The sequence below is a fragment of the Erpetoichthys calabaricus genome, chromosome 3, assembly GCF_900747795.2.
Source record: "Erpetoichthys calabaricus chromosome 3, fErpCal1.3, whole genome shotgun sequence".
Taxonomy (NCBI): Eukaryota; Metazoa; Chordata; class Cladistia; order Polypteriformes; family Polypteridae; genus Erpetoichthys; species Erpetoichthys calabaricus.
In genome coordinates, this window is record NC_041396.2 from 31,994,006 (window position 1) to 32,008,060 (window position 14,055).

Sequence of the window (14,055 nt, forward strand, 5' to 3'; positions counted from 1 at the left end):
CCTGCATGTCTTTGGACTGTGGGAGGAAACCGGAGCGCCCGGAGGAAACCCATGTAGACACGGGGAGAACATGCAAACTCCACACAGGGAGGACCCGGGAAGCGAACCCAGGTCCCCAGGTCTCCCAACTGCGAGGCAGCAGCGCTACCACTGCGCCACCGTATTTGGTTTATATGGATCATAAATTATATAAGAAAATAAATCAATACAAAGCAACAACTGAGAAAATTCATACTTACATTTTATTAATATATAAATACTGTAGTACAAAATCATAAAAAGCAATGAACAGCATGCATATTTGCAGAGATGATGCAATTTTCAAAAGAATGGCTTTTTGATTTTTCCTGGACCAGAGGACTATACAAGCACAAGGTCTATAGAGTTTGGCCTCAGGGTGTCACTTGGGTGGTTCTTCTGCATTGCTTCAGCTGTGATATGTTACCAGGGTGGGAGTCATGTCTGTTTGAGTTGCTGCTTTCTCTCAGCCCACCCATCGCACACCCTGGGCAGAACCCTGAGTCACACCAAAGGAAGCAAGAAAACTGCAGTGAGTTTAAACTGCATGATATTTCTGCGTTCAGCTGTCTGCAGTATGTCATTCTGACCCCTACACAAAATTCACAGGTTCCTAGCAAAAACATTCACACATATCTGGAATACTTCAATCCTTTGAGTAGGACTTCATCAACCTTTTTTATATTTTATAGATAGATAGATAGATAGATAGATAGATAGATAGATAGATAGATAGATAGATAGATAGATAGATAGATAGATAGATAGATAGATAGATAGATAGATAGATAGATACTTTATTAATCCCAAGGGGAAATTCACATAATCCAGCAGCAGCATACTGATACAAAAAACAATATTAAATTAAAGAGTAATAAAAACTCAGGTAAAAACAGACAATAACTTTGAATGATGTTAACGTTATGACAATGTATACATAAAAATGGTCATTATAATGCAAATAACATGCACTAACTAATGGTTTTAAGAAAAGTATTGAAATGTTGCAGGCTTTTACAAATAAATGTCTTCCAAGCTGCCAGACTGCATGTGAAAATGTTGTTAATGAAGGAGCTTTCAGGTACAGACCTCAAATGTCATTGAATAAATAAACTCTTGACCCATAAAAGAACAACTATGATGAGATACCCTGCTGACTGGAATGGCCATTGTTGAAATGAAACTGATACTGATGAGCAGTTCTCCTTTTAACCACTTCAACATTTAATTTCCTGCCAAAAGGATTACACACATTTTAAAACTATACCCCCGAGCACTTGACTGATTTCTAGTTTATTTAAATTACACTGCCTACCATGAGAGTTCTTATTACAGCATTAGTCATTTCATAAACCGCTAACACTAATAAGAAGACTAGCTTTTTCAGTGGTAAAAGCCATTGCAGCTAGGAAAGAACGAGCAGATCTGGACAGGACAAGAAGAGTAATGTATCAGGGAGCACAAGGGATCAATTGATTTCAGCTTATTTTTGAATTGCACTCTTCGCAGAAAGTTTAAGTGCTATAAGATCATTTGTGTCTGGCCATTTAATAAGAAGGGGTTCCTGAAGTGATACATGCTGCATTTAACCAGGCCTTCGTCTTTTTGTCTTACTTTATGTTTTGTTTTACCTCAAAGTTTGTGTTATCCCCTTCAGGGTTAACAGAATTCATCTTGACTTTGAGAAGGCAGGAGAATAAGTGAGAATTTCAGTGCAGTACAGCGGGCATGGAGGAAAGAAAACACTATAGAGGAATCTTATATTTACAACGTGAGACATACCGCCCAGAACAGTGAAATCCTACAAGTCTGCTGTCTGACAGACTCTAAAAGTGCAGATTTTAATTTCATGTAATATTGGACCAGTCCTACCAAATATATGAACTTGCAGGGTCCCAGACCATCTGTAAGTCAATCTGACCAATAATATGCTGTTAAATATCATACAGGTGTCCATTAGCCCATAATATCAAGGTAAAGATTGCTGTTCAAAGGAGTTGTCAGTGCTGCCGATTTACTTGCAAAATTGAGGAATAAGGAGCAGCCAGATGAGCAAAGAAAAGTCCATTCTTCTTCTTCCCTTATTTGGACCTTAGTTCATGGGAAAGACATGCCAGATTTGGAGATATGACAGTAGAGGGTTATTGCAAACGACATTCCGAGCACCTAGAAGAACAGAAAAAGTAAGAAAGTTATACTTGTAACAGGCTGGAAAAACAGATCCTTCAGACTGTCTTAACCATCTCAAGTATACTGTAATCCAGAACCATTATTAGATCCAGTTAGTGTTACTCAATGGATTGAATAATTATGTTTTATAAATTCCTATACTCAGCCATTTACAGGCATGAAGAAATTTGTTGTTCCCCTTACAGCTCATTGAACAAGAGGTGTATGCCTCCTGAAAAGCAATTGTCCCCTGTAGACCTGCATGCCTTTGATATGTTATTGAGAAGAAGAGCAATTGTGAAAAAAGATCAAGTGTCACTTATTTTACAAAGGTATTCTAAAATGGCCTGCACACATTTGTTGGTATTCCTAGGAAAGATAATCAATAATTAGATTCGAGTGATTTTTCAAACTAGCTGTTTCCTTTAATTAGTATCCCACGTGTCTCCAATCGTGCATCCAGTCATTCAGCCTATTTAAATGGAGAAAAGTCATCACTCTGCTTTTTGGTATCAACATACTGTATGTCCCATATTGAAGATGGACCAGAGAAAGCAAAGGAGAGAGTTGTCTGAGAAGATCTAAAAGAACATGATAGACAAACATGTTAAAGATAAAGGCTAGAAGGCTATCACCAAGCAGCTTGGTGTTCCTGTGACAATAATTGCAAAAAAGTTTAAGGTCCATAAGACTGTAACCAACCTCCCTGCATATGGCCACAAGAGAAAAATCAACCCCAGAATGGACAGAAGGATAAAGAGAATGGTAGACATAAAGCCAAGAACAACTTCCAAAGAGATCCAAGATGAACTCCAAGGTCAAGGTCCATCAGTGTCTGATTGCACCATCTGTCACTTTTTGAATGACAGTGGGCTCAATGGGGGAAGACCCAGGAGGACTCCACTGTTGAAGGAAAACTATAAAAAAGCCAAAATGGGAAAATGGCTGAAATGCATATTGACAAGCCATACTGCTTCTGGGAGAATATCATTTGGACAGATATGTCAAAACTGGTGTTTTTTGTCAATAAACAGCAGCTCTGTGTACACAGAGGAAAAAATGAAGCTTTCAAAGAAAAGAACATCAGACCTACTATGAAACGTGGAGGAGGTTTCGGTTATGTTTTGGGGCTGCTTGTCTAAGTGTGGCACAGGGTGCCCTGAGTCTGTGCAGGAAACAAGTATTTCTCTCTGCTTATTGTACTTGCTCTCCTCGATCCTCTGCTTATTCTCTTTCTTTATAATTATTTATCCATAAGCAAGTTTTTATAATTGGATGTGTAAGGTGGATGTTTAATTCATTCATATTGTAAATCAAAATATATGCCAACAGAATAATTAAAAACGGAAGTTTCCTGATAACACAGACTCTGACTTTGACTAATTTCCTGAACTTTCAGCAGCACACATTTAAAATACAGACAGACACCTACCTGAACAATAGATATACAGATGATGCCAATTCCCACATTCAGATAATTTTTTTCAAACCATTTTTTCATTTTCTCAAGGCAGCCCTGAAAGAAATATATACTTTAAGAAATATGTAGCTGAATATACTGTATTGTTACAGTGGAGGAAGAAACTTTCAAAAAACGTTTCCTTCTGTTCTGACTGGCCTTAAGAAGAAATAATGGAGTAAAGGAGTGAATATTAAAGCAAAGATGCATCAATCGTGTGTCAGTCACTCACAGGTCTAATGTTAAAAAGAGAAACACTGAATGAAAATAAAAACTGAAGACATTGCCATCTTTGATCATTTTGTGACTATTTTAACTAAATATTCCAAGCTGCACTCTCTGGTAATACAATAAACAAACAAACTCTTGGTCACAGCTAATGAATGCAAATTCTCCTTCATGAGGTTAGCCCGGGCAGCTTTACTCACCTGTAAAGAGGTTTCTTCCATCTTGAGTGAAACTCAAATCATTCAAACTTCTTGGCTCTTTGAAAACTCACAGGAGATACTGACTACAAGTAAGCCAGTCAGTCAGTCATTATTCAACCTGCTATATCCTAACACAGGGTCATGGGGGTCTGCTGGAGCCAATCCCAGTCAGCACAAGGCACAAGGCAGGAACAAACCCCGGGCAGGGCGCCAGCCCACCGCATGACACACACACACACACACACACACGCACACACACGCCCACACACACACACACACACACACACACACCAAGCACACACTAGGGACAATTTAGGATCGCCAATGCACCTAACCTGTATGTCTTTGGACTGTGGGAGGAAACCCACACAGACACGGGGAGAACATGCAAACTCCACGTATGGGAAGGCCTGGGAAGCAAACCCAGGTCTCCTTACTGTGAGGCGATAGCACTACCACTGTGAAACTGTGCCGCCCTACTACAAGTAAGAATCCCCTGAATTTTCTGACGTAGTTTAGTCCTGCTCCCTTATTCCAGGGCTTAATTCATTTCAGTTTAAATCGTAGTGACATAAGAGCAAGCTGAACTAACCAGGATATTCTGTCCTCTGCAACAGTTTCCAGCTCCTCCTGGTGATTCTTGTGGATTGAATCTTCTGTGGTGGTACTCAGGGGGTATCCTAACACTACATGCACAATCCACTCAGTTGGCTCCTCTCAGGATGACACAATCTCTAATTGCATATTGATGACCTGTCCACTCGGTCACCGAGTGATCCCAGTGTAGGAATCTCATTTTGGCCACCTGTAATTGAAATCTCATTGCATTATGGACTACTCAAAGCTTATGATCATAGATGAGGATGGTAAGGATGTGTATATAGATTATTAACTTTATTTTTTTTTCTGAAAACCTAGCTCCTCCTTCTCAATATTATCTCTACTATCATTTGTAAAACAAGACCCAGAGTACTGGCACTCCTCCAAAGATGGCTGGTGCTTGCCTTTTACCTCAAGGGAGCATGCTTTCTTTTTTCCCCAGAAGAAGATCATGAACTAAGATTTGGAGATGATAATTCTTGTCCCACCCATACTAATTGAGCTGTAAACTATTCCATTTAATGCCAGAGGTCACAGCCTGATAAAGGCAAAAGGACAACATCATGACCAGAGATACTAGCCTAGAGATCACATTTTTGCTGCAAAATGTGTACCTCATGTTTGAAAATGTCTTTTTATTGGCTCTTTGGTCGATATATCTAAGCTTGAACTGTTTATCTATTCATCTAGACGTAAATTTTAAGATATGAGGATTTGTTTAAACTGAAAAATCTGTTGACGTTTTCAGAATTTAAACTGCTGAGCCTGATGAACTGGTGCTTTAATTCTACCTGGAAGGCACTACAGCTTACAGGTAAAACAACAACAAAAAGAAGGCACTGCTCTCCACTTGAAAATGCTGTGTAGCCATTACTATAAGAAATTATGAAGTGTTACAAATTGATATTGATCTCAATTTGGCAGATTTTGCAGGATATACAGTACAACACTTTAATCAGTATCAATTTAATTCATTACCAAGACTGCAGTATTCAAGCTGAGTTTATACCCAGTGAATAGGCGGGGCAGCACGGTGGCGCAGTGGTAGCACTGCTGCCTCGCAGTAAGGAGACCTGGGTTCGCTTCCTGGGTCCTCCCTGCGTGGAGTTTGCATGTTCTCCCCATGTCTGTGTGGGTTTCCTCCGGGCGCTCCGGTTTCCTCCCACAGTCCAAAGACATGCAGGTTAGGTGGATTGGTGATTCTAAATTGGCCCTAGTGTGTGCTTGGTGTGTGGGTGTTTGTGTGTCCTGCGGTGGGTTGGTGCCCTGCCCAGGATTGGTTCCCTGCCTTGCGCCCTGTGTTGGCTGGGATTGGCTCCAGAAGACCCCCGTGACCCTGTGTTCGGATTCAGCGGGTTGGAAAATGGATGGATGGATGGAAGTTTATAGGCGTTTTCCCACTACAGGAACTTTGTCTTCAGGCACCAATAACTTCCTGTTTGATGAAGGCTCTGAGCTACTTTCATGTGTTATGTTCCCACTGTATAACAGGAACTGTAACCTTAATGCAGAACATGCAATATGCAAAGAAGAGTGACGCGATGTGAAGTGAGGTACGATCGGGAGTTAACATGGGACCCCCACACCTTATTGAGTTGAAGTGAATGCGGAGATTATTGCTTTCATTTGCATTTGCTTTTGCATTTGCTTTCAGGGAAGGCAGCTAGGATGGGTGATGCAATGTGAAGTGTGGTTTTCTATCTTCACTGCAGTCTATAATAAGTCCAGTGCTTGTGGACATCCATTCAGCACAATTCATCACCTGAGCCCCATTCACAATAGTTCTGGGAACAAAAAGTATACACCCTGGAGGAGGAACTAAAAATAATACCAAGAGCAACCTACCAGGAACTACACATGACCCAAGTTCCTGTGGTGGGAATGTTACATAAGTTCCAGAGCTTCTAAAAATCCCTGATTCCTGAAAAAAATTCCTGCATTGGGAAAGTGACTTATGAGTTTACTTCCAGCTATGTTCTAGAGTCTTACATTAAATGCAGATAGCCTAGTCTTTAGAGTAGCCATTCTGTTTCCTGGACTCTTGCACAGGCATCCTGGTCCTTGTTGCATTCTCTCTTATGGCAAAAATTGTCTTTTACCATCACCAAATAATTTCATGGCCGCATTCTAGGAAAATAAGGAAAGCCTTTGGTACTTGTTGGGTTGCTTGCCCTTTAGAGTTCTGGTGGAAGTTTGCCCATCTCCTACCATCTATCAATCTAGTCTTTTTGGGGCATATAGTGTACATAAAAACCATCTTACCCTTGGGTATTGCCCTTCTTTCTACACTGGCATCCCAGTTTGCATTATCACTGCCAGTGTACACTTCCTTATCTTTTCTGGAACCTCGCTAGTCCTACCCTAAGCAACACTTTCCTCTTTGCAATCTCTTGGTCTACTGGGCCACAACTTACTGTAACTTTATTAAACCAGCTTCTGTTTACCAGCCCAAGATGTCAACATATTAAATTTTGATTTTCTATGTGCTAAACATATCTTCATAAGTGAGCTCTGCCACTCAGTGATTGTTCTCTCAACTAGGAGTGTTCTAATTACTTAGTTTCAACCACACATGATAGTCGGACAGGAGACACTTTAGTAAGGAATCTGCCAAAATTCAGAGTATGTGTCATTTTATTGGAGACATAGAAGGCTGTTGAAGGTGCTGCAGGACCCACCCTAGACCCTCTTCAGTTAGCCTGGAAGAGCCAACATTTCAGGAAACATTGGCTTCTACTACATTCTGAAGCATCTGGACTGCCCGGGCAAGTACAATATGCAAGAATTATGCTTGTAGAGTTCAGCACAGTCTTTGCTTCAATAATACCTGAAATTCTTTATTTCAAATTTGCTTGATTAAATATTGGAACGTTTATTTGTTAGTGGATGTTTGACTTCTTCACAAATAGGAAAAGATACATAGGAACAAACCTTTGCTTTTTGCACCATAGGCACCAGTGCTCCATGGAGCCGCGTGTTGTCCCCTCTATTATTCTAGCCGTACACCAACAACTCCACCCCTATAGACCCCTCAGTCAAGTTACTGAAATTTTCTGATGATACTAAGCTCATTGGTCTCAATATTGATGGCAAGAAGGAAGTGTATAGGAATGAGGTGCACAGTCTTGCATCACAGTGTTACAAAATAAGAACATCTTGAGCTCAACACAGTTAAAACAATGGAATTGACTACTAATGTTCAAAAAAAGCCATACAATCCAACACCTGAAAATAAACACATACAAGTTCAACCAGACACACATTTAACTGGGACACAGTGCAAGTAAAATTCAAGCCTAATAGTAAAAGTGCAAGAGAGCTGACTGATAAAATGAAAACGGCATTAACAGACACTTGGACATGAACCCAGCATATGCAGGCTTAAAAAGAAGAACATCCACATATTACAGTAAATAAGACTTTATGACCAACACTCTCCGAACTCCACCTTATTATTCCAACCACCCCTCTTACATACACCTAGCCCTTACCCACTTCCTCACTTGCTATATAGCGCCCTTGATTCCTACATGTCTAATCATTTTCTCTGATGATGATTCCTGATAGGGGTGGAAAGCTTAGGAAAAAAACAACTATTTTAAGATATGTGACTCATCTTCGCTCTTTGTGGATTTCTTGCTACAAATATGCAAACCATATCACAGCCCTTTGCTGCTATATATATATATATATATATATATATATATATATATATATATATATATATATATATATATATATATATATATATATACAGTATATATATGTATATAGACTTTTGGTTTAGTAAAAACAGTAATTTCTAACAAACATATTCCCAGTGAGCATACACCCCCAGCAGGGTACAGTATCTTTTCAAACTTCTCTAGCGCCTTCAACACTATCCAACCTCTGATCCTTAGGGACAAGCTGACAGAGATGGGAGTAGTTTCATACCTGGTGGCATGGATCGTGGACCATCTTAAAGACAGACCTCAGTATGTGCGTCTCAGGAACTGCAGGTCTGACATTGTGGTCAGCAGCACAGGAGTGCCGCAGGGGACAGTACTTTTTCTGGTCCTGATCAGCCTATATACATCGGACTTCCAATACAACTCGGAGTCCTGCCACGTGCAAAAGTTCACTGACAACACTGCTATCGTGGACTGCATCAGGAGTGGGCAGGAGGAGGAGTATAGAAACCTCATCAAGGACTTTGTTAACTGGTGTGACTCAAACCACCTACAACTGAACACCAGCAAAACCAAGGAGCTGGTGGTGGATTTTAGGAGGCCCAGGCCCCTCATGGACCCCGTGACCATCAGAGGTGACTGTGTGCAGATGGTGCAGACCTATAAATACCTGGGAGTGCAGCTGGATGATAAATTGGACTGGACTGCCAATACTGATGCTCTGTGCAAGAGAGGACAGAGCTGACTATACTTCCTTAGAAGGCTGGTGTCCTTCAACATCTGCAATAAGATGCTGCAGATGTTCTATCAGATGGTTGTGGCAAGCACCCTCTTCTACGCGGTGGTGTGCTGGGGAGGCAGCATAAAGAAGAGGGATGCCTCACGCCTGGACAAACTAGTGAGGAAGGCAGGCTCTATTGTAGGCACGGAGCTGGACAGTTTGATATCCGTGGCAGAGAGACGGGCGCTGAGCAGGCTCCTGTCAATCATGGAGAATCCACTGCATCCAATGAACAGTATCATCTCCAGACAGAGGAGCAGCTTCAGCAACAGACTGCTGTCACTGTCCTGCTCCACTGACAAACTGAGGAGATCGTTCCTCTCCAACACTATGCGACTCTTCAATTCCACTCAGGGGTAAACATTAACATCATACAAAGTTATCATCTGTTAAACCTGCATTTTTATCACTCTTTAATTTAATATTGTTTTTTATCAATATGCTGCTGCTGGAGTATTTGAATTTCGCCTTGGGATTAATAAAGTCTATCTATCTATCTATCTATCTATCTATCTATCTATCTATCTATCTATCTATCTATCTATCTATCTATCTATCTATCTATCTATCTATCTATCTATCTATCTATCTATCTATCTATCTATCTATCTATCTATCTATCTATCTATCTATCTATCTATCTATCTATCTATCAATGGGATATACACACCTGCTGACACATCTATTGTGACAAAGGTGATATAATGACTCCATGAAAGGTCTGTATATGGCTGTTTCATCAAGCCATTAACACAGCATGCTCTTGCTGTTAATTTGTCCTTTCTGTAAAAATCTATCACCTCCTTCTTGTACACTCCTCACCATTAAGTGCCTCTTTGATCCTGTGTGGGACTGATTTCCATTTGGTGCAGGAGGCACAATATAGAGATGTAGGTAGGCCAATGGACATCAAGTCCCTAACAGCTCTACAAGAAGTGCAAGTCACTTTCTTAAGATAACTATAAAGAAGGTGAGAGACATAGAGAGAGAGAGTATGTCCCTGATCAGCTACATCATGTTTCTTAAAACAGAGGAAGAATAAGTGGAGGAAAAACACAGTACAGGAAGTGGATCATGAAAAGAGGAAGCTGGATTGTATCACACAAGAAAAGGGCAAAGTATGTAGTAACACATTAAAGTTTTTGATGAGAACAGACCAATTGGTCCAGCATAGCTCGTTAGTCCCTACTGATATAATTTTTTCAAAATATTGTGAAGATCAGCTGGTACAATGTCCAGTACTTGATAGTAAGAAATAGAGTTACTCACCTCTTTCCATAAATTATCAGTGTTTGAAACAAGACAATTTTCAGTCTTACAGCAGGAATCCGGTACATTAGAATTCCAGTCACTTGAGGAAGTTATGCCACAGCATTCCATCTGCACAGATTTTAAATTGAAATCTTAGTCTTCACATATCTAACAGATAGATCTGCCTTTAAAAGGTAAAATCTTAGAAACTCAGTTGATTTTAAGTACAGAATAGGCATATGACACAAATAAGTGAAGAGAGTTGATTTTAATAAATATGCTTAATGTGATGGTAGCTTACTCTTTTCTGGACTTCATCCCAGGTTTTGGATGTGCTGTTTTGATACTGAGACAAGCTCATCTTCAGTTCATTAGTAATATGTTCCTCAATCTGTTTACATAAGAAAAATGTGAAATTCAACATTGAACTGTTCACCCAATTAATCATCTATAACTAAAGCATGACTCTTATATAGTTACTGTGTATTACAGGACCAATCCAGCCTGTCATGTTACATTTTATTTTTAATTTCTTAATATGCTATTAATTGCCACCTTCTATCTTATGTGGATACACACTGTTGCAGTTCTTTTAAACTCTCTGAAAAAGCACTTAAGAGGTGTTCAGCCACATTCTTCATCTATACCATGTAGACACCTAAATCAAGATGCCAGAAGTTCAGCAGTGCCCCAAACATACAGCTTTGATAGGTCAGTGCTAACCTGAGGTTGGTGAACTCCATGTTATCACCAGCCGAACAGGCTGCCATATAAATAAAGTGAGATGGAAAGAGAGAAAGAGCACACTTCATTTGGTAAATGGATCAGCCTTACAGAAGTTACAAATGGGATATTTGTTTTTCATTGAAGCATTAAGATTGTATACACCTTTTTGTACTAGTGTGTAACATTTGTTTGAACTATACAATTAAAAATGTAGCTTGCTGTCAAAAGTAATGGAAATGTGACCTGTTGGGACAGTTAAATAATGATACTCTACTTACAGTCAAATAGAGTGAAGATCTCAGTATTTTCATTCCAAGATCTTTAAAGGAACCTACTTCTGTCCCTCATTTTTCAAGGAGATGCCTCCAACATCAGCTATCACAATCCAATTCCCACTCCACTTTCTCAAAAGCCAGGATGCTGTTCACTAGTATAATTATCTCAGCACTCTTGCAAGGCTGTAAAAATCTGCTGTCCAGTAGCTTTGCGAGCCAATACAATACAATTAAAACTATTTCAGCTTATTTCTGGGCTCCCCAGTGAAGTACAGGTAGAGAGACAGAATTTTATTTGTACCCAGTGAGAAATGTAGCTTTTTCACAGAAGCTCATTAAATAAATAAATACACTCACACACACTTTGTCTGAACACAAACCAAAATGACTAAAAAGAAAGAAAAGTTCTGACTTGGCTGTCCCAGTGAGGCATTATGTAGGTGTATTGCCGCTGGAATGAAGGAGCCCCTGTAGCATTTCTTTACACACTTCTCCTGAATGATTCGTTGGCAGAAAGTCCTCAGTGTTAATGTGTCAGAGACAGGATGTGCAGCATTGTTCATAATGGCACTCACTTTTGTCTTCATTCTCTCCACTGCTACCTCCAGGGGGTCCAGAGTGTGTCCCATAATTGAGCCTGTCCTTTTAATTAGCTTGTTGATTTAGTGGGTCTCTCTTAAGGTGGTGTTACACCACAGGGCAGAAAATCACACTGGCCATTACAGCATTATAGAATACACGAAGGATGTCACTACACTATACACATTCAAGGAGCACAGTCTCCTCAGAAAAAAGTCTGCATGCCCTTTTCTTACATCGTTACTATGTAATATGAAACCAGTCCAGGCTGTCATTGATGTGGACCCCCAAGCACTTTTAAGAGTGTACCATCTCCACATCCACACCCTGAATACTGACCTGACATGGAGGCTCTTTGGTGCGGCAAAAGTCATTTCACTGGTTTTGCTGATGTTAAGATGCAGACAATTCTCTTTGCACCAAGAAACAAATGTTCTCCACCTGACTCTGATACTCAATCTCATCCTCCATATCAATACACCCCATAAGTGCAGAATCATCTGAGAATTTCTGCAAGTGACGTGACCTGGTGTTATATTTACAGTTTGAGGTGTACAGAGTAAAGAGAAAAGGAGACAGGACAGTTCCTTGTGGTGCTCCAGTGTTGATCACATATATAGCAGAGACAAAGTCCTTCAGTCTCACAAACTATTATCTACCAGTCAGATAATTCAATATCCAGGACACCACCCTGAGTTTAGCACTGACCAGGGATTACTGGATGGTACTGAAGGCATTTGAGAAATCAAAAAACATAATCATCACAGTACGGCCACCTTTACCCAGGTGAGAAGAAGCCTTCTTGAGCAGATTAATATTTACATCCTCCAGTCCAATCTTTGTCTGATAATCAAATCGCAGGGGGTCAAAGTGGTCTACTACAAAAGAGCTCATGTATTCCAGGGCCAGCCTCTCAAAGATCTTCATGATATAAGATCTAAGTGCCACTGGTCTTTGGTCATTAGGTGACGAGGCACCTGCCTTCTTTGGAACAGGAGCAATTTAGGATGTTTTACACAGCAGCAGAACTTACTGGATCCCCAGGAACAAACTGAACAGGGGACAGAGGACACCGTTATGTTTGTCAGTACAGGCCTTAAGAACCCAAGGTCTGATGCCATTTGGCCCTGTGTCTTTTTCTGTGTATGGCTTCCTCAGTTGTCTGTTTCCTTGGTCTTCAGTTGCAGGCAGCTCATACTGATGGTCAGAGGTGGAACCATCACTGGTGATTCCAGGAGAATTGGTAGTACTAATTGATATAGCAGAAATGCTGTGGGGGTAACTGGTCATTGGAAGAAGGAGTCAGTGGGAGGAAAAATCTATTAAAAAGCTGGTTAATGGCGTTAGCTTTGTCAACATCCCCTTCTAGCACCTGAGCCCTGGATTTCTTGCTTCCAGTATTTATGCCAAGGGAATGCCCCATCCCAGTTACAAATGGTGCCACTACCTCCTAATCCTTCACAAAATGTTTTAAGGTTATGAACCTGTGGCATCTCATTTTAGTGAAGTATTCAAAAACATGAATATCTGTAAAAAGGCATCCATTCCTATGGCTTGATCAATACATATCACCATAGATTCACTGGCACCATTGAAGGTTTTGCATATGAGGAAAACTGACGATATTACAAATCATCAGGCTATCTTATAGAATATATACAATACACAAACCATCATGAGTGACACTGCTTTCAGAAGGTTAACTACATAAGCACATCTCTCAGCCTGTTCACAGACTTACCTCAGATTCTTTAACCAAGAGAACAACAGCAACTGACACCTCTGTTATAAGCAGGAGTAACAGCAAAATGAAGAACTAGAAAAGAAAGAGACCTATCAGATATTCAGAAAATATTCAGTGTCTCTACTTTTCATTATTTCTCTACTTCACACTTTTTAAAAAATCAGCTAACAAGTTATATTATTTATTGAGAAAGTGCATGTATGCAGTATTTGCATATGTAGTGGGTGTAGTGGCTAAAGAGCTAGACTGTGTGAAGTTAATCTGGGTAGTGGCACCCTTTTTGACCAGCAGAAGATGCTACCCTCACAGCAAAAGGTGTTTCAAGGTCTTAATAGAAGCCCTATTACAGGGTTT

General features: G+C 40.2%; 1 protein-coding gene across 1 annotated transcript in view; it reads right to left on the minus strand.

Annotated features, from left to right (window-relative positions):
- Positions 1–220: 220 nt before the first annotated feature.
- The window catches only part of zgc:64051 (leukocyte surface antigen CD53), a 47,379-nt gene continuing 33,544 nt past the window's right edge, over positions 221–14,055 (minus strand). The window contains exons 4-8 of the mRNA XM_028796560.2: positions 13,699–13,773; positions 10,679–10,768; positions 10,396–10,506; positions 3,620–3,703; positions 221–2,184 (exon numbers count right to left, since the gene is read on the minus strand). Coding sequence (XP_028652393.1) covers positions 2,116–2,184; positions 3,620–3,703; positions 10,396–10,506; positions 10,679–10,768; positions 13,699–13,773 — 429 coding nt within the window. The 3' untranslated portion in view covers positions 221–2,115. The remainder of the gene's footprint in view (positions 2,185–3,619; positions 3,704–10,395; positions 10,507–10,678; positions 10,769–13,698; positions 13,774–14,055) is intronic.